This window comes from Cynocephalus volans, chromosome 17 (assembly GCF_027409185.1).
Source record: "Cynocephalus volans isolate mCynVol1 chromosome 17, mCynVol1.pri, whole genome shotgun sequence".
Taxonomy (NCBI): domain Eukaryota; kingdom Metazoa; phylum Chordata; class Mammalia; order Dermoptera; family Cynocephalidae; genus Cynocephalus; species Cynocephalus volans.
In genome coordinates, this window is record NC_084476.1 from 12817194 (window position 1) to 12838093 (window position 20900).

Sequence of the window (20900 nt, forward strand, 5' to 3'; positions counted from 1 at the left end):
TCTTACAGAGAGGGCCACTCAGTCGCTAGTGAGGGGGAGAGTCACAGCTCACCTCCAGGCCTTCTGCCCAGAAAGCCCAAGCTCTCAACCCACTTTTAATGACACCAGTATCCACCGATGTGAGGCACCAGCTCCGAGAGGTTCACGAACGTGCCCAAGGTCACCCAGCTGGGATCCAGATCTGGGAACCTCCAACAGGGGAGATGGTCACAGTTGGAAGCCCCTGGCTCTTCTGACGCTCCATTCCAAGAGAGAGCTCTCAGGTGAGCCATCCCAGGCTCCCAGCACAGACCCCCACTCCAGGCCTCGGTGGTGGGCCAGGCTGGGATGCTGTTTATGCTGTGATGTTAGTTAATCCTCATTACAGCATTTAAGCAGGGATGCACGAGGTTGCGAGTGGTGATTTTCTAAATGTCACGTCCTATAAGCACTGTCTGACATTTAGCGGGAAGGCGCAGAGTCTCTGGTGGGTTCCGGGATGGCAGCAGCTCCTGGCTTCACTGTCCCTCATAAATAATACAGCACCATGGCCGTGGTGGCGCTGCTTATCCCCTGAGGCTGCAGGCTCCTGGGACACAGGCCCTGCTGGCCACTCTAAGGCCAGCCCAGTGTGGCGACCGTGGTGTGACTCCAGGCAGGGGCCCTGGTAAGGCCCCCATTCCCTTTGAAACTCAGAGGTAGCTGGACAGTGGGAAAGTCCAGGGAAACTAAGTTCCTACCAAGCACCAGGCACTGTGCTGGGTATGTTACAGATGAGGAAACTGAGGCACAGGGACCTGCCCCAGGTCACCCAGCAGGTGTGTCTGACTCGGGTGGGTCTGTCCATTGCCCTGACTCTCCTGTTGGGGTGGCACCAAGCCAGGCTCTGCAGGTGAGGGCCCCTAAGCCGGGGCAGAGCGAACAGGGGCAGGTGGGGCACAGGGAGGGATCCGAGGCTGACCCAGAAACCCAGTCTACACACGTCCCAGCTCTCAGTCCCACTGAGTTCATGACTGATTTGAACCTGAGCCAGCGCTGGCCCTGAGAAAGCCAGGGAAGGGTGCAAGTGAAAGGGAGGCTGAATGGGGACGGTCACCCCGTTCCAGACCAGGCACGGACACGGGTGCTGGTGACCCACGGGCCTCCTCGTCCCTCCTGCCTGAAGGAGCTTGCACCTGGGCCTGCAGCCCCACAGTGCTCTCTCCTATACGTTCCTGGGTCAGAGGTGGAAACTGAGGCTCAGGAAAGGGAGGGATTTGCCCAGTCACATCCTTCTCTGAGGATTGAGACTCCAGCCCCACTCCACGGACTGAGAGCCATGAAGGTGTCTGGGGTCCGTGGGGCTGAGAGGGTGCGGTGTCCCCACTAAGGGCTGCATTCCAGTGGGGCGACAAGGAGGGGCCTGTCCTCCATCTCTGGCCCCTCCCCTGCTCCACCTCTGTCGCCACCCTTGCCTGTCTCTCCTATCGGCATCCAGCATCCGTCTTTCTTCTAGAACACAAAGCTGAGCACGTTTGCTCCCCACCATCAGTGTTCGGAAGCTTCTCTGACCTCAGGGTGCAGACGGCCTCTGCTCCCTGCTCTCCTCCCCTCACCCCGTGCTCTCCTGGACCAAGGTGCTTCCCAGCCCTCTGGGCTCCCGCGCAAGCTGCTCCTGCCTCTAGACTGCCTGTCCCCCCTCAGGGCTCAGCTGAGGTGTCATCTCCTCCAGGACGCCTTCCCTGACTCCCGCACGTCCTGAACTTAACTGCTCGTTCCTGTGTCTGCCTTCCCATTAGGACTGGGGCTCCCTGAGGGCAGTGCCCAGGCCGGCAGCACCCCAGATCTTGGCACCCAGTGGGTGCACGAGGCATGTGTGTTCAGCAAGAGAACAACACAGGAAGGAGAGACAGAGGGGTGGGGGAGGAAGAGCCAAGACATGATATAGCACATCTGTCCCGACCAGGGATCTGTGCGGAGATTAACATCCCTGCAAATGCATTAATATGTCAACGAAAATATAAAAGCAGGCGATAACAGCTCAAGTAATGCCACTTCCCAATGACGCCCGTATTCCTCAGAGCCAAATTTCAGAAGAGCAAGTGGCAAGTGGTGGGAAAGACAGAGGATTCGGGTGAGGGCTCGAGCAGGGCCCAGTCTCACTCAGGAGCAGACAGACCAGGTCCAGGGAGGGAGCAGAAGCTAGAGACGCCGGTCCATCCAGGCCAGCAGGGGAGTGAGGGCCTTGGGGCAGGAGCAGCAGCAGGGGCCAAGGGCTTGGGCCTGGGGTCAGGCAGACCTGGGCTCCTCCACTTCGAGGCTGTGCTGCTTTGGGCGGGAGACTAAACCTCTCTGAGCTGCCACCTGAGGATGGCGTGGACTCAGGGAGTGGTGCACACTTGGCATGGTCGTAGGTGCTGACAGTAGGGGCTCCACCAGTGGAGCCACAATGGTCCCTGACACCAGATGTACGGTTGTCTTGGTCCTGGGCCCTGGCAGTGGGACAAGAGGGGTGCTGCGGTGGGTGGTGCGGGGGGAAGATGCAGAGCAGGAGTCAGACCTGGTACTGAGCCTGCTTGCATGCCTCGCCAGTTGCTCAACCTCTCAAAGACCCCAGGCATCGGCCATTACATAGAAACAAAGATCTTCCCCTTCTACAGCTGGGGAGATCGTCTTGGAGATGACGTCCACTGATGGGTCCCAGGCCAGGAAAACAGAGACTTGGGCCACAGGCACGGGTCTGTCCCACCACTTGCTCAAACAAGTCTCTTCACTTCTTTGGGTTCAGTTTTCCCCTTCTGTAAAATGGGGCAAGTCAGACCTACAAGACCTTTTCCCAAGAGCTGGAGACTGACCTCACAGGGGGAGCTGCCCCTGCTCCTTCCATAAGACAGGAGAAGTGGCCCATGTGCCCGTGGACAGGCTGGGGAGGTGGGAGTGGCCAGAGGGGCCCTTTCTGTCCAGGGCCGGCTCTCCCAGCTGCCAACCTGGGTGGGCATCACCTCTGCTCTCTCTTGAAGTGAGCTTCCCTGAGGCCGATGGGAAGAAAAAGGCACCCCAGCAATGGCAGCTACCTGAGGGCAACCGCCAGGCCACTGCTAAGACCTGTGGGCTTCGGCAAGGAGGGGTGAGTGGTCCCTGAGCGACTGTGTTCAGCTGGGGCCAGAGCAGTGAGGGACTCAGGCTGACCATGGCTGCCTGTGTCCGGGCAGCCCCAGGCCCTGCCCTCCCACCAGCACCCTCACCTTGATCATCTGCGACAGGTCACCTGCATCGGCCAGCTCCAGCACAATGTTCAGCTCGTTGTCCTCGATAAACGAGTCCAAATACTTGATGATGTTCGGGTGGTTCAGTTGCTGGCGGAGAAGAAAGAGAGGGAGGTGGTCCCTGTGAAAGGTGGTGCACCCCAGCGCCCCACATGCTGGCACCCCGTTCATGGGGGCTCTGGCATTTGCTGGAGAGGTGGGTGCCCAGGGGAAAGGCCCACACTTGGGAGTCAAACAGACCTGGGTGACATTGGAAAAGCCACTTTGCATCCCTGGGTCTCAGTTTCCTCATCTGTATAATGGGCATCATGTTTGAAGAGTAGTAGTGAAGATCAGATGGGCTCATGCACCTGCACACAGCTGAGTTAGCCTCAAGAGATGTGTGTGGAAGTGCCCCTCCTCCTCACCTCCAGGACCCTTGAGGGCAGGACTGGCCCCACAGCTCTGTCCCTGTGCTCAGCGCGTGGCTGGCCAGGAGGATTCCTCTCCTCCCTTCCCACTCTGTCTCAATTTCTGACCCATCCCTTGTGAAATCTTGAAAAACATGCATGGCATGACAGCCGCCCTGCCTGACCAGTGCTGAGACCCTGCCGCTGGCCTCCCCAGGATGACCTGTGTTTGCTGAGGTGGCGTGTGGAGCCCGGGGGGGATGGAGCCAGGACAGGACAGAGCCAAACGGCTGGAAGTCAGGCCCTGCCTGACTAAAAAGAGCCTCTGGCAACCACTTATAACAAAACTGTCTACACAAAATGAGCCCTGGATCTGGGGAAAGCAGAGGAGACTCAAATATCCTGCCATAGTGTGGTCGGCTCAATCCATACATCAGCGGACAATCAGAGACCCATTTAGAGCACATTTTCTAAAAGGCCTGGAAATTGCTGGGAGAATGCTACATGCTGACCTGTGCCTGTCCTTGGATTCTAGAATGAGGGGGAACCTGGGCAGACACTACGGAGCCAAGCCATCTCCCGTTCATTCATTCTCCACGCCAGCCCGATGGGTGGGCACCCCTCAATTAGGCCCCCAGGAGCTGGAGGCGACCTCAGCCATTGGCCCCAGCTCCGACCACGTCCCCCGAAAGACTGACCCCACTCTGTCCTGGTGCCCACTGCCTGTCCAAGTCCTCAGACCCCTGCTCTAGACCAACCCTTGGCCCTGAGGCAGGTGCGCCTGCTCTGGTCCATCCCCTCAGCTGAGGGCAGTCCTGTTGGGTTGCCCAGCACAGTGGCTCAGTAAGTATCCAGACACACCTGAGGAACTGGGCACCTGCACAGCTCGTGACGCAGGGGTGGCACATTCGATCCATCATCCCTTTTCCTGGTTCCCAAGGGTTACTGGAGTGGGGAACCCTTTCACCCATCTTAGCAGCAGGGTCCCTATGTGGAAGCACCTTGGTCAGTGACAAATGAGGGTAATTCACACAGGACAGCTGGACTTCAGGAGGCAGCATGTCACGCTTGCTCAGCCTGTGCCCTCCACCTCAGACCCCCTCTGTCCCTGCCCCCTACACCTTGAGGCTAGCTCACGTTCCTCTCCTGTAGGAAGGAAGCCTTCGCTGTTCTCCAGGTCACAATCCCTTCTCCTCCATGTCCACAGCCTGCACCTGTGCATTCTCCTGTCCATCCCCCCCAACCTCTTCTAACTGCCCCAACTGTCGTGTGAGTGTCACTGTGTGCTAGGCACTTGTATCTTAAATCCACTCCAGTGCTGCAGTCTGCCACCAAGAGTGGGGCCTGTCTCCCCTGCACCCCCTCTCAGGCTACTGTGTGCACCTGCTAAGTGCCAGGCCCCGTGCTGAGCCCAGGGTGCCTAATGAGCACTCGGACAGATTGTGCCTTCCAGGGCTCATACTCTAGTCAGGGAGAGGAAGGCAAATGCCACCAACCCACTTGGGCCCAGCCCCGGCCTGGGCAGGGCTCAGCCATGTGCTCTGGAATGTCCTCATGAATGTTCTTGGAAACCAGAAGTGTGCAGAACAGGGCAGGAAGCACCCAAGAGTTGTCCTGTCCTGAGAGAGGAACATCAGGGGTAGAAGTGTCTGTGACCTGTCTTCCCTGCTGGGCCGCATCTCCGTGGCTAGCATCAGAGGTGCTCAAAAGTTGTGCTGAATGTACCAGTACACATTGCATTCCAACAGGGCCCGCCTTCTTGGCCCATGCTTGGCCTCAGCAGCCTGTGCACTGGGAAGTTTTGGGTTTTGGGTCTTGGCATGAGCAATATGAATGATGTCTCCTGGTGGCCCCTCTGAGAACCGTGTTTCCTTTTGTTTTGTAGGAAGCACCTCGTGCCTCTGCAACATCCTGTTGACTTCCCACAGGCTGCCTGGGGAGCTGGATTGGCGTTCTGGAAAGGGGCTGGTGTTGGCGGGGAGAGGTGATAACCATGATGATAAGGGCTGCTGGGGACTGAGTGCGTACCACCTGCCAGCCGCTGCTCTGCAGTTCAGGTGCGTTTCCGCACCGACCCCTGCGGCACCTCTGAACAGCACTGCTGTCAGCGCACCCCTTTTACAGATGAGGACACTGAGGTCCTGGGCAGTCCACATCTGGCCCGTGGCCACACAGCCAGTGAGCAGGGATGTGCCACCTCTGAAGTCTGTGCTCAATGGCACTCGACTGCACCGCACCCGGGGGAAGAGACAGAATCCCCTTGCTAGCCAAGCGGGTTCATGCCAGGCTTGGACCGCTTCAAGGCAGGGGCTGCGGTTGCACATTTCTGCTACCAGGGACCCAGAACAGGCTGTTCTCAATAAGCATGCATGTAGAATTCCTCCACCCAAGGAGAAGGTCACCCGAGCCCGGTGATCGGTCAGAGTCCCCAGGATCACAAAACTCACACTAGGTCACCTTCCCCTCGGCTCTCGGCCACCTCAGTCGCTCCCCTTCTGTTGCCACATTCAAGTCCACTGTCCTGAGCTGGATCTGGTCCTGCCAACATCTCCACTGTGCATCCCCTGCACCTCCTGTAATCTACATTGTCACAGTTCCCTGAAGCGGTTCATCTCAGCCTTCCAGACTCCGGGATGGTGCCCAGGCCATAGGGGGCCTGCCCAGGAAGCGGGTGTCCCCTGAGCTCCCTGGCCCCTCAGCTGGCCTGCATCACCCCAGATCACTATCTGCTGCCCACCTGTTCCCCATGAGCTTGTGAGCCCTGAGGGCAGGGCCCAGGCTGAGAACACAGGGAGGCTGTGGCTTCAGCAGGTGTCACTGCTACCAGCAGCCCCACTTTGCCAAAAGCTGCTGAGCAAACTCCCTGTGTGTTTCATGGGAAGGGAGGAGGATGCTGAGTGGGCACCTACTGTGTGCTCTACTGCGCCCCGCCCTTTTCCAGTGTTATTTTATTCAGTCCTCTTAATCCTCCCATACACTATGAGCCAGGTACTCTTGTCATCGAGTAAATGGGCAAACTGAGGCTCAGGGAGGTTGTCATTTGCTTAAGGTCACACAGCTCATAAATAAACATGACATCAGGATTCGAACCCAGGCTCCTGGGCCTCCAAAGTTCAAACCTTTTCTTCTCTCCCAGCCTCCTCTGTCACCTCTGAGATCCCGGGCAGAATCCTAAGCCTGGTGTAGAGAGGAATCCCCAGGAGAAAGCAGCCCCAGCCCAGGGCCAAAGTCTAGTCCAGAAAGTTCTGTTGTCTCTTGGTCTGGGGAGACCAACCCAGAAGCCAGCAGCAAGAGGGGACAATGACAGACACCTACTCACTGCCCCATGCACGCTCCCTGGACGGGCCCCGGCACATCTGTCACTCGGTGTGACCCTGTCCAATTAGCCCAGCTTGGGCAGAACCAAGGACTTCTGCTCACAGAGGGGCAGGCACAAGGGCTGCCCTCAGGGGATCCATCTCCACTTGTGCATCCTGCCTTTTCCTTGTGGGAGGCCTGGGGAAGAGCCCAATAGGTGACAGCACAGGGGTCCCTCCAGCACTCGGGAAACCTGGGCCCCACACTTGACTGTTAATCCTCCCCAGTAGCCCAAGTGGGCATTGCTGGGCCATCCAAGCCATGGCATCTCCTGATGGGAGCAAGAGGAAGGGAGAGAAGAAAAAAACACACGTGTGGTTGACTATTCCAATGTGTGTGCTCTGTACAAAGTAGAAGAATAAAAGGCAAAGAGGAAAGAGGGAAAGAGGGTGAGAGAGAGAAAAAGAGGGGCACAGAGACAGACGAGCTGCACTCTGATCCGATGACCACACCCGGCTCCTCCCTCAGCTGCGCCGGGTCCAGAGGCCACTGCATGGCACGGGCGTGAGGGCCCTGGGCAGAAGGACTTCCATGCCAGTCACTACCATCCACAGCAGGATTGGTGCAGGTCCAGGACTGGGAGGGCTGGAAGAGTCGCTGTCCCCAGAAAGGCATCGTTTCTGAACTTAGCAGTGGCTATGGGTCCCTGACACCCGTGGGCTATGACAGACATGATGTGGCCCAGCTGGGGGCCTGGGGCCACCCAAGGAAGCAAGGGCTCCTGCTCTGCTCAGCCGAGGACACTCACCTTCAGGAGGCCGATCTCTTTGACGCAGTCTTGCCTCGCCTTGGCGTCCATCATCTCAAAGATCTTGGGTGTGAGGAAAAGAGAAATAAAGCGGTTAAAACCAGCACCCAGCGCCCCCACGGGAGCCACAAGGACCGGGATTCAAGTCCTGGCTCTCTGACCTGCTCACCGAGGGACCCCTGCAGGCAACGGTTCCTGCTTGCTGAGCGCCTATCACGAGCCAGGCATTGTGTTAACCACTTCCCACCGAATCCTCATGACCCTCCGTGAAGTAGGAGTTACTGTACCCAACTCACAGAGGAGGAGACTGAGGCCCAGAGAAGTCCAGAGACTTGCTGAGGCCACGCTGGTAAGTGGCAGCCCAGGATGCACTCTCAGAGCCTCAGTTTTCACCTCTGTAAATGGGGCCAACAGCCCGACCTCCCAGGGTTGTCATGGGAATCGCATAAGAAGATTTGGGTACAGCAGCCAGCGCCGCACCTCCCATACCCCCAACCCCTTTACTGCACATCAGTGTGAGTCCTCCTGGCACCTTCTGACTTAGAGGCATAGACAGAAGGTTTTGTAGCTGCCCCACCACAAAACCCATCATGGCACAAAAGAACCCAGACACAGAGAACCCAGGTGAGTCTTCCTTAGAAGATGAGGAGCAGAAAATGGGCCTTTTGGGGAGAGGTTCACAGATCAACAAGGAAACAATCTAGCGGGTCTTCTTCCTGCTGCCCCCACCCCAGGTTCCTCTGAGCTGCCTTCTCTCTCCTGGGCCTCCACTGCCCAGGCTGGGAATCCCGGTCTTTAAGGACAAATGAGCAATCAAGGGATTCCAGAAGCTTCGCTGGAGGATCTAAAGCCATGTCCTCCAACAAAGCAGCGTTCAGGTGGGCGCAGCAGCTCTTGCTGACGTGCCTACTGGCCTGACTTTGCCGCTTGACCCCCTTCCTCCATTTAGGAGGGACACAGAGGCGGGAAGGACACTCTGAGCCCAGAACCGTGGAGCAAGTGCAGGCTCCAGTGTGAGTCAGGTCTGAATCTCGACTCACTCTCTGGCTCTGGTGACTATTATTAGTGTCTGCACTGCTTTCCTCATCTGAAAAAAGGGACAATAATCCCCACCCACAGGGCTGTTGTCAAGTTTCCATGAGTTCCTAGCATGACCTAGTATACAGCAGGTGCTCAATGCATGCTCATTCTTCTTTTCTTTCATCGTTCACAATGAGCTTTCATAAACATGGGTCTACCCGATTCTCCCACAGCCCGACAAGTTGGATGTTCATTTCCCTCATTACACAGGCAGGGCAGGGGCGGGCCCGGATGCAGAACCAGCTCCTGTGACACAGCTTTGACCCTGCAGGGTCATCGGCTCACCTGCACCTTCTTCAGAGCCACCGTCTTCCTGTCCAGCAGACAGGTGGCCTTGTACACCTCACTGAACTGTCCTCGGCCTATCTTCTTCTCGATCTGGAAGTCCGCCAGTGAGCAGCGAAAAGACAGGGTGTTGGGGAGCCTCTGGAGGGGAGGGACAGAGGGCACGGGTGATCAGCCAGGCTGGAGTGGAGGGCCAGGCCTTGGTGGCAGGGGACCCCTAGAGTCCCAGTACCCCCAACAGTGTCCCTCTGAGGTGTAGGGGGGACTTCACTTACCAACCCCACTCTCAGAGCCTCCCATGTGCCCCTGGGGGCTTTCTACACCCGGTCCTGTCTGCTGCCACAGAGACTCCACTGTAGGTGAGAGACTGAGGCTGTTCTTGGGGGAAAGAACACCCTTGTCACCATCCCCCATGACATGACTACTTGTTTGTTTGCTCGGCTCTGGTTCCTGTCCTGGAAGGCTGGCTCTGCGGGGCCAGGGGCCTCGTGCCTTGTTCACTCCTAAATCCTTTATGCCCGGGCCAGGCCCGGCAAGCAGTGTATGTGCAGTGATGTCTGAACAGGGGATGTACAGTGGCTCACAATGTCACACAGCTCAGGGAGGCCCTGCTGGGTGGGACTGCAGTTCAGACCTCACCAGCCCCATGGGACACTGCATGTAATGCCCCAACCCCTCACCCTGCAAGATCCCCTCCTGCGGTAGCCAAAACCGAGCTTAGAATTTGCAGCCTTATATTCTGAGCTCGTTCTTTGGATAAACTGCCCCTTTACGGTGACATGAAGAAATCAGAGACCTCACAATGACCCTGCAGGGGCCAGCATTGAAGCCTATGGGGAAGCTGTAGGGCCTGCCAGGGGTGGAGGGGGCAGCAGGTGCCCCATGGCATGAACTCTCAGGAAAAGGGGAGGAGGGGGCATCAATGCAGGGGCCTGGGAGGGGGAGATGGAGGGGGAGAAATTGCACAACACCTCTGCCTGGCAAGATGGGCCCTATTATATCTCCATTTGAAGAATGAGGAAACTGAGGCCCTGAGGGGCCGGCCCTGCCCGGGTCACATGGCTCTATGCAGCCTCCTCTGCTGCTTTTGGGTAGGACCCCGCCCTCCCTCCTGCTGCAGCCCCCATGTACACGCCACTCTGGGGCCGGGGCTCACCAACACTGGGGATTGTCTCCCCAGCTGGGCAGGGACTGGGTCTCAGTCGATGCTGGACACCAAGCACGTAGTCAGTGTGCAGAAATATCTGTGGCATTCAGTTTGGGGGCTGGGGGTGGGGCTAGAAACACAGCTTCACTGAAGCAAGAATAAGCAGCTGAACTTTCTAAAGTGAAAATGCCTCTTCTAGATTTGGGCCAGAAACCTTCAAGATGGCAGAAGACCCAGGCACTGGGCTTTGTTCTGGAACTCTCCCTCACCTGGAATGCAAACATTTAGACCAATCAGCCCTGGACGGAGCCTTTGGAACCTCTGTGTGAATAGCAGCCAAGTGCAGGGCTCTGAGCATCACTCTAGGCCAGGTGGCCTGGGTCCCAGCCCTGCTTCAGCAGCTCGCTGGCTGGTGGCTGAGTAAACGGAGATGATGGAAGTGCAGGGTCACTGTGAGATCGGATCTGTGAGACAGCCACATAGATCGTTTCTCACCCAGAGTGCTCACAGTGGTACTCAGAGGCCATTGTCATTGTCACTGACAGGCGGGAGCAGGGCAGGCACCCCACTTTCCACTAAGCTGCCGCATCCCAGCTCCATGCCAAGGAGGCGCTCAATGGACACCCTCCTGCCGGGAGCAAGAGATGAAAGTCCAAGCCTCATGGCCACAACCACGCTGCCTCCTTCCCTCAGCAAGATAAAAGCTGGGCCAACCTTGACTTTGAAGTCTTGAGGCATAATTATCTCCCATGGTGGGTGGTTTGAAGACCCTTCTGCCTGGGGACTGATCAGGAGGACGGGGGGAGGAGGGAAATGATGATTCTGAGCCGATGTCTGTCGGGTAAATGCCTTAGTAACAGCAGTTAACCTACCTACATATAGTTGGCACTCGGTGCCCGCAGGGGATCAGTTCCAGAACCCCCGCGGATACCAAATACGCAGATGCTCAAGTCCCTTACTGAGCGCCCACCTGAGAGGAACAGGCATTATTGAGGGCACGCTGCCTGCCAGGCACGCTGCAGACACTTCCCACGTGCCATCTTCCTGGGTCCTCAGGTGATCCTGTGAGCGGGCATTATTGCTATCCATATTTCAGGAAACTGAGGCTCAGAGGGGAAGCAGTGACCTGCTCCAGATCCTGCAGCAGGTGATGGCAGAACTGGGATATAACCCCAGGACTGGGGACGACAGCGCTAAACCCTTTGCTCTGTGCAGGGTGACCTCCCAATTCAGATCCTCCTCTACTGTTTCCTTCAAGACTCCATAGCCAGCCAGGCTTGCCACTGCCTGCTCCAGCCGTGCTTCTTTCAGCCACCGAGCCCTGCCCGGTCCCCCTTGTCCCCGCCGACCATGGGCCTCTCCAAAAGGGGGCCCTGTCTCAGTCCCCTTCTGTGCTCCCTGTGCTGAGGCTCTGACCTGCCCAGAGGAGGTGCTGGGAGCATGTTTGTCAAATGACACAAAGAATGTGCTCAAAACAGCCTAATGCACAACGGGACTCTGTGACCCAGCCACTGTCACCTCTGGGGTGCAGTCAAAATCAGACACATTCAGAAAAAGCCAAAGCAGTTTCTCAGCAAGACAGAATCACATGTACTCATAAAAATTACCACAAGCTGTTGTGTATTAGGCACCTTCTATCTGTCCATTACTATGTCAGCTGCTTAGACAGATTTTGTAACTTAAATCTCCTAACCTTGTAAAGCAAGGGTTATTAATCCCATTTTATAAATAAGGAAACCAAGGCACGGTCACACAGCTAGCGATAGAGCTGGGACCTAAGCTCCCTGTCTGATATAGAGCCAGCTGTGCTGCAGGGTGACATGTGGTGGGGTCCCTCCCCTCTTGGGCCTCAGTTTCCTTTGGTGGAGTGAAGGGCTTGGGGGAAGTGACCTCTGAGGGTCCTTGCTCTGGGAACACCGGCTTCTTCTCACTGTGATGAGTGGGAAGTCAGTGCGAGTCCCCAACACTGTCTGCCCAGCCCAGGAGGCCATGCTGCCCAGCTCCACAGCGGCCCCAAAGCTCCTGGTGGAGGTGGGTGACACCCCAGCCTCTGTGGTGACTCCAGCTACACATCTGCATATGGATGACCCAGATTTGCATTTCCTGCCACAACCCATGTGACCTAATTAGAAGAACGCGCTCCTGTGGTGGGGGCATCTTACGCAGGCAGCAGCACCACAGGCTGGGGGCACAGTCCAGCAGGCTCTGGAGCCATGACTGCCCTCAGGGTGTTAGGATGGGCCTTGTGCCAGGGCAGTCTCTGCTCAGGTGTGGGGCACCTCAGGACTCTGGGCTCCTGGGTGCAGCTGCCTGAGCCAGCAGAGTCCTGACCCTGACTTAACTCAGGGGCTTTGAGCAGGAAGAAAGAGTGAACTGAGTTCTCACCCCAAAAGGCCAGACCTCTCTCTGTCACCAGCCCCAGGGCCTTTCTCCCCTCCTGGGTCAGCCTTGTGTCCCTGCAGCTGAGTAACCCTGGGCCGGTCATCTGTAGGTAGAAACAGTACTGGCCTCAGGATTTCTCTGAGGATTCTGGGAGATGACACTGGGGGTGAGGGTTGAGGGTTCTGGGGCTCTAACTTCTGGGCCAGTGCGAAGTCAGAATCAGGGCAGCTCTCACGATGCTGGCCCCAATAGTAACTTAACTAATGACCTACCACCCTGATGGCTGCTCAGAAAACTGGCCATCTGCTGCTTCCCGTGCCCTGCTCTGACCGACCCCGGGCTGGCTCCTGGGGAAAATGAACACACCCCTTGGGGCACAGGTCGGCAGAGGGGCAACCGCGGCTCTGGCCCAGTCCATTGAGATGACAACGGGGCCTGGAGGCCTGGCCCAGGGAACGTGCTCAGGGAGTCCTCTGCTGTTGTTTAATGGCCACAGCCATCCCACTCCACCGAGGGTCTGCTGACCAGGGGGTTGGCAGTAACCTGGGGGACTGCGATGAGGCACCTGTGGGGAAGGGCCACCTCCTTGTGACTCCATCGCTCCTGGCATGGGCCACCCAGGACTCTTTGCCGCAGGACGGTGCTGGACTACTGCTGCCCTCGGCCTCCGTTCTAGGGCTGCTTGTGGGGAAAACACCTCGGGAGGCCAATACTGACTCCTCAGGACCCTTCCCCAGGGTGTGGAGCCCCTTAGTTCTCCCCCAAAGGTGGAGGGGAGGGGGTCGAGGGGCTGGGGGAGGAGGCCTGAGCTGTCAGGGTAGACAGACTAGACCTGAGAGAGGACAAGGATGGAGAAGTCTCTGGGAGCCTTGACCTTAGGCAGCAGGAGCCAAGGAGATGGCTGAGGTCCCCGAGTCACCTCTGTCCCCAACCCCACCCTCCCAAGAAAAGCTACCAGCTTTCTCAGGCCAAGGAGGGGCACAACCGGGAGACCGGGAAGGGTCTCGGACCACTGTGGGACATTCCTACCCCAGAAAGCTCTGAGAAGCCCTGGCTCCCTCCTCCAAGTCAGATTAAGTTAGGCCACAAACACCCCCCATCCTGTGTTAATTTGGGTTTAAAATGTTTGAACCACAATAAGCCTCAGCCATCGACAAATTCCCCCCTTTTTTTTTCAAACAGGAGCATAAAATTACATTCTAAAAGAATAAAAATGCATTCGCCCAATTAATTTTCTGAAATCTCATTAAAAAATTTAGCCTGACTAAGTCAGACTTCTGACCTGAATTTTAATCATCTTTACACTGGATGGGTCTTTTTTCCCTGATATTTGCAATGCATCATTAATTTTAAGGCAACCGTTTCTATGATTTTAAAAAGCACACTTCATCGGAATGACAATTCCTCTAAACGAATTTCACCTTTAAAGACATCTGACACCGTGTATAGGGAACTTCATGGATCCAGATATGTGTATACAGCGATATGTTTTAAATCTGTGTGGCACAAAAGGGCATGATTTACAGAGTCCACATGGCCAGACTCCTTATGAGGCCAACCCTGCTTAGCTCCTCACAATCTGGCTAATTTAAGACTGAAAGCCCATCTTCCCTCTCAAAGAGCCAGCAGCACAAAGACGTGCAGTGGGGCCACAAGGAATTCTCCCTCCCTGTGTCCAGCCCCCACGGCTGCAGCTGCATTTAAGGCGGAGGTGTCATCTCACCTGGTGAGGCAATGGCCTCCTCACCTCCTATTTTCACCTTTCTTGAGCCTTGGGCCCCAGCCACCGCTGATCTTTCTAAAACCCAAACCCAAGTACTCCCTTGTCAACTTAAAACCAGTAATGGGCTCCCCATTGGCTATAGATTCAATTTCAAAGGACAGAGCGCAGACTCAAGACCTTCAGGAACACCAGCCATCTTCTACTACCGGTATCTAAACACCTCATCTAATCAGGCTGGCCAGCACCTTCAGGTCTGGGGCCTGCACTGGGCTCTTTTCTCTTCCTGCAATCACCTCCTGTCCCTGTCCTGTCCCAAACGCCTCATCATCCACTGGCAGAACTAGCTGCCCCATTCTCCAGGCTCCCTCAGCATCTGTCTATCCCTCCGTGGGGGCGTCCACCTTCCCACACTGTCTTTATTTACATGAGGCCTCCCCAGCAGACTGTGAGCCCCCCAAGAGTAGGCACCAGGAACCTGGTAGGCCCAGAGCAGAAAGGAAACAAACACTTGCTGAATTTACAACACTTAGCAAACACTACTTGAGTATTAATGGCCATTAATATTTGGTCATTAAACATTATCCACCTACCATCATTTCTTCGGGAAGATTTTCTTAAAGATTTTGGCCTGTGCGATGCCTACCTAAGCAATAGCTGCCCCGTGCCCTGCAACACTATGCAATGCTCTTCTCTCGGAATAGTGCCCAAATATAACTGAACTTGGCACATCCCACGCAGGTCTGCAAAGACTCTCCAGATGGAAGACACATTAGCCAGGGCTTTCTCAGGCAAGGACTCCTTTCCCCTTCTTGGAAATTCATGTGGTTCCTAGTGGGTCAGCTGAGCCTTGTATTTCATTCCCGATGAAAATACTCTGTAGCAAATTGGTAAAATCATAAAGCCTGGGGCATTTTAAGCTCCTTTTCTCAACTCCATTCATTCATACGTTAGAAACCTCAATAAAAGCAAGTGTGTTCAGCTTTCCTAAGTGTATATGAATCTCATACAGGATTCTGCTGGGTTCGGCAAATATATTTTCGTATGTTGACGGCTCTCAGAGCTAGAAAGCTTCCTGAAATGAACAAACCACTAGCGATGGGTGTAGAAGGTTAACAAAAACCATGGCTGGAGTGTCTATAGTTTATGTTCTTCCTACACTGGGGATATTATCCAGCTCTGGGGTCTTTAGCTGTGAAAACTAAAATGATTTTTAAAATATAAGAATAAGATCCATGACATACCATCTCCTCGACATCCACAACATTAGGTGCCATGTTAGATGTTTAAAATATATCTCAGTCTTCACAGCTGCCTCATGAGGGAGGTGCTATTATCACCCTATTTTACAGATGAGGAAACTGAGGCTCAGAGAGGTCATTTACCCAACATCACCCAGCTGGTGAGGACTGGAGTTGTGAACAGAACCTCAGCCTGTGGAACCTGGCACCTTCCTCTACGGACGGTTTCAGGGAAACAGCCACACTTCCTGCCATAAAAGAAAATGCCGCTGACCTGAAACAGGCAAGATTCGGGCTGTGATGTCTCCCCAGATGGGGTTTAAACACCAGGCTTCCTGAGCCGAGGAGAAAGTACCTGACTGTCTCCATTCCCACCTGACCTGGAGCTGCACAGAGCCAGCTCTGCTGTGTGCCCCGATGCTGCAAGCCTGGCTAGATGCTGGTGGCACTGGGGGCATCTTCACTTGACAGTCACTGCCCTGAACAGCCCAGCGCTGAATAATCGTATCTAATTACACTTAACTATGTCATTACCCACTCCAACATGTGCAATGGGACGCTGTGGACGCTGCGGCCACGGCAGCCCTCCACCTCCTTGCCTTGATTGTGAAATAATTACGGGACTCTCTCCTCTGCCAAATGAGGCTGTAATTAACCCTAATTGCTCGAAACGCAACTGGCTAATTCTGGGAGATTAATCAAGGGGGATTCAATTGTTAGTGAATGACTTAATATGACAAATTGCTACATTATCCGAAGAGGCCTCGCTGCCCCCAGCCATCAGCGAGATGTCCTTGTGGACTCTGGACCCACAGTGTCCTAGGTCTTCCCAGCTTTCTGGGATCTGCCTCCCCAATTCTACCTAGGAAATGGGCCCCTGTGTACCAGCCAGTAACAGAAATGGAAGACTACGGATAGTACAGATGCCCATGGACCCCCAACACGCTTGTTTGTATACACATACACGCCCACACCCATGCGCACACACACGTACATAGTGTCCACTAGTTCCTATGTCGCCTCCATGTGAATCTGTGGTGGCGCCCCTTCCCAAGGGCTGGTGCAACCCTGCACCAGGAAGCATGGCTTAGTGACAGTGCAAGCACAGGAGGATTTCGGACCCACCCGCCTCCTTGGCCAGGCACCTTTATGCAGTATATAACCTGCACAACTGTACATGGCAACCCTGTCCATAAGGTCAAATATCAGCCAACCTGAAGTTCTCCAACACAACTAGGCAGATCGAAGCTGTGACAAGCTTTCCATGGTTTAGGAAGGTGGTTGTCTCTGAGTGTCCCTTGATTTACATCTCACAACCTTGGGACAAAAAACCAACCCTGGACAAATACTTTCCATCATTCCAGGCTGCCCACAGGACTCTACAGGACCTGGCCTCAGCCAGCCTGCCCAGACAAGCGCTCTGTCCGCGCCGGGACTTCGCATGCCACTTCCTTGAGGAAGCCTCTCGTTCCCCAGCTCAGATCTGGTGCTTGGCTGGGGCTCCATGAGCCCCTGAGTTTCTTCTGCTGGGTTTGTCTTTCTCTCCCATAAGGCTGTGTGGTCCCTGAGAGCAGTCCTGGGTCTGTCCCACACACAGCCATGTCCTGAGTGGGTGCACTGCACGCGTATCTGCACTTCATGAACTCAGCGGCATTGAGGGACTCCTCTGGGCCTGGCCCACGATAGTGCCACGGGCAAAACCCCACTCCAAAGGAATTCTCTGTCTAGAAAGGGAGGTAGACCCAGGAACCCATCCCTCCATGAGATATGATCATGGCCAGGACCCAGGTGTGTGCACACAGGTGCAGAGGCAGCTCAAAGGAACAGGAAGGAAGTCTCCCTAGAAGCAGCAGCATTTGGACTGAGATTTGGATGAGGAGTTGGGAGGGCATTCCAGACCCACGGAACAGCATGGGCAAAGCTTGGGGTGTGTTGAGGCAGCTCAGAAACCCAGAAGCCACCTTTAGAAAAGCTCCAGAAGGCTGCCTGGCTCTCCAAGGTATGTAGGAAACCAGCATTCCCCAAAGCCCTGCTGGTTCTAGATAAAGAGACCGAAGTGGGCCTGAACACAGGTAAGACCAGAAAGGGAGGCAGACATTGGCTCAGCGTAAGGAAGAGCTTCTGACCCCCAGCACGCCCCTACCCAGTCCCCTGAGTCCTTCGCTTTCCTCGGGGCCTCCACAGCCCTTCTGTATCCTTCTAGCCAGTGCTGATCTCTCTGAGATAAAGCCAATCCATTCACAAGGAAACCCCCCAGGGGCAGGACCAGGGCCTGGAGTCTCAGCCCAGAGTATGGCACAGAGGAGGAGTCTGCGTGCAGCTGAATTAAATGAAGGGCTCACTAGATTAGGGAGTGAGCTCCCTGTCATTGGAAGCATTCAAGAAGAGGTTCTGTCTGGGTATGCTGAGGGGCTTCCTCCAATGGCTGGGAGCTCAGACAAAGGAGCCTCAGAAATGTGTGTTCCTCAAAGACTCTTCAGTGCACTGCAGACAAAGGAAAAGGGCTTACCTGGAGATCAGGAGAGTGCGTGGGCCCTGGTGTATGGCAGAGATTGTTCGGGCTCCCTCCATGGGGCATGTGGCTGGGCTGTCCTGCCATCCTGCATGCCAGCCTCACAAGGGCACAGGCTGCAACAGAAAACAGGGCCTGTTCACTTTCTCCTCACAATGGCCACCAGAAAGAGCAGGTGTTTTCACTTGCCCATTTTACAGATGCACAAGCCAAGGTACAGAGCAGTTAAGTAACTTGCCCATGGTCACTGAGGGCAGGGCTAGGACTTGACACCCCACGTGACACACTTTCCCTCCATTGCACTGTCCTAGGTTGCTAGGATTATCCCCACTGGAAAGAGGACACCAAGGCTCCCGGCAGGGAAAAGTCTGTCCGTGGTCCCCAGGCCAGCAAGGGATGCACCAGATTCATCCACATTTGCTGAAGTCCAGAGCCTTGTTCTTTCCACAGTTCTGTCCCCCTGTCCCCCATCATCAACCCCACATAAACCCAGGTTGGCAGCCTGGGTGGTCAGAAGAGAGAGACCTGAGTCAGTCTGTGAGCAGGAGCTGCAGGAAGGGCCCCATGTCCCTGTCCTTGCTGGGCCCTGGTGCGCCAGCCACTGAGACACGGGGAAGACCAGGGCTCATGGGCCTGCTCACTGTCCTGCACAAATCTCTGGGCAGGGGCAGAGCCCTCTGCACAAAGGAGCAGCCTCCCCAACCTCTGCTTGGGCTCCCCTGGGAGAATCAAGGATGCTAGTCACCAGGAGCTATAGCAACCGCAACAGCTGTCCCTGATAAAGCACCCACTATGTGCCCAGTCCTAAGCTAAAGGCCATCTGAGTATCACCCCCAGCATCACTTCTCCTCATGTCAGAGACAGTCTCTGGCCTCTGCCATCTGCTAAGTGCCTCTGGGGCAGGGTCTGAGGCTTATGCACATAGAAGAAGCTGTACAGCCCGAGGGAAGAGCCTGTATCTAGCCCCCAAGATCCTCCCTAATGCCAGGGGAAAAGCCCTCCTCAGAGGAGGGAAGACCTTCATTCACTGCAGAAGCATTTCTGCAGCACCTTCTGTGTGCCAGGGCGCACCTGGGCTCCCACCACGGAAGGCACCTGGCGTGGTGCAAGCACATGGTGAGGCTCCCAATCCTGGCTGCTGCCACTTTTACCAGGCCCACCCTGGATGTCCCCAGGGCACCTCTCGCTTGACCATGTCCTAGATGAAACCCCCTTGAGGACTGGCCCAGGCTACTGGAGCAGCTTTGTCGCAGCCCCTGGAGAGCCAGAAATCCCTAGGAATGGGTGGCCCCTGGGGGTGGCCCTTGTTCAATAACTAAGCAGGGCAGGCATGAAAGACAGCCCGCTGCCTCGGGTCAGAGCAACAGCTCTGCCAGCTTTCCCCCGGTCAGCTGCACACCAGCCATCCCCACCAGCCGAATCCCAAACTGAGTCTACCCAGCCTGCAGGGTTGGTGCCCTGCCGCGTTCATCTCTAGGTAGACCCAGGACCCATCGACACAGGGGTGTTCTGGAAAGTGGGAAAGGAGTTGACGCCAATCGGAGTTGTTACAGCCAGTGCCCTGGAGATCTGGTCGCTGCGTCTCAGGCTGCAAATCACTCTTCCTTCCTCCAGCTACCTGTGGCTGGACCTCCCAGGCTCCAGGATGTCTATGATGCCAACCCTTAAATCGCCCACCCGGATTGACCCTCGGGCTCCCCAGCTGAAGGCACCCGAGGCTCCCTAGAACCTATGCACTGGTGACCAGCACAGTTCCTCTTGTGTCCTCGGGCAGCCCCTCCTTGCCCCTCACACACATTTTCACCTGCTGTTTTGGGGAAAAATTGCTCTCGGGTACACAGAGCAGAGGACAGGAAGTGAGGCCACAGTGCTCCCATGAGGGAGCAGATGGTACAGACTGTAGAATGCACCCAACACAGGGTCGCAGGGGGCTCTCACTGGCTGAGGGTCCTGCCAAGCGCAGCCCATGCAGTCTCCTGCCTATAAAACTGCTGAAACTCAGTCAGCTTTGACCCACAGACAGGTCACCTAATGTGGTTCCTAATGAGTATAGACAAACAGGTAGATCTCTTGCTGTCTGTGTACATGGGGCACTGTCTTGGTTCAGTGTCACGTGGAGGGGCATTAGGGGCACGCCTCTCCCCCTCCCCATACCCCTGCATCTCGGTGCAGCCTCACGTCCCTCCTGCACCACTGTGTCGCCCAGTACCAGGTGCTCTCTCTGCCAAGCCCTGCGATGCAGGTGGGGCCAGGGTGCCCCCAGCGTCTCCTGCCATCTGGGCTGAGCTTCCACACTGGAGTGCACACCCCCAGGACCCTTTACGAAAAGCCCCAGGATGAACAGATAAACACGGAGCAGTTTCTGCAGGCATCGCTGTTACTCAGGGGGGAATATAAGAGGGAGCAGAATATAAAATGCGCATGAATTTGAAGATAAAACCCAAGACTCCTGCAGGCTCTGCAGCTGCTTCGGGCTGCACCCCCAAACCCCTCCGGGTGACATGTTCACCATCTTCTGCCCTTAGGGATACCTCAGGGGAAAAGTTGGAGAACTGTCTTCAGCGGAAAAGTTCCATCTTCATCTTAGAAGGCACCGGACTCGGCCCACAGGCCACTCCACAGAGGCCCGCTCATGCACCTGCTCACCTGCCCACCTGCACGGCTGCCCACCTTCCCTGGGCTCCCCACAGACTGGAAGCCACAGCAGTGTCTGTCTCTGGATTCCCCTTCCCTCATCCCACCTCATCCAGCTCCAGACCCATGAGCTTTGGGGCCAGCAGACCTGGGTTTGAATCTTGACCCTGTCACTCACCAG

General features: G+C 55.8%; 1 protein-coding gene across 1 annotated transcript in view; it reads right to left on the minus strand.

The window, feature by feature from the left end:
- The window catches only part of NEK6 (NIMA related kinase 6), an 80524-nt gene that overhangs the window by 22526 nt on the left and 37098 nt on the right, over positions 1-20900 (minus strand). Inside the window, exons 2-5 of the mRNA XM_063082341.1 lie at positions 18083-18201; positions 9084-9224; positions 7719-7781; positions 3204-3314 (exon numbers count right to left, since the gene is read on the minus strand). Of these exons, the coding sequence (XP_062938411.1) occupies positions 3204-3314; positions 7719-7781; positions 9084-9224; positions 18083-18172 (405 nt within the window). The 5' untranslated portion in view covers positions 18173-18201. The remainder of the gene's footprint in view (positions 1-3203; positions 3315-7718; positions 7782-9083; positions 9225-18082; positions 18202-20900) is intronic.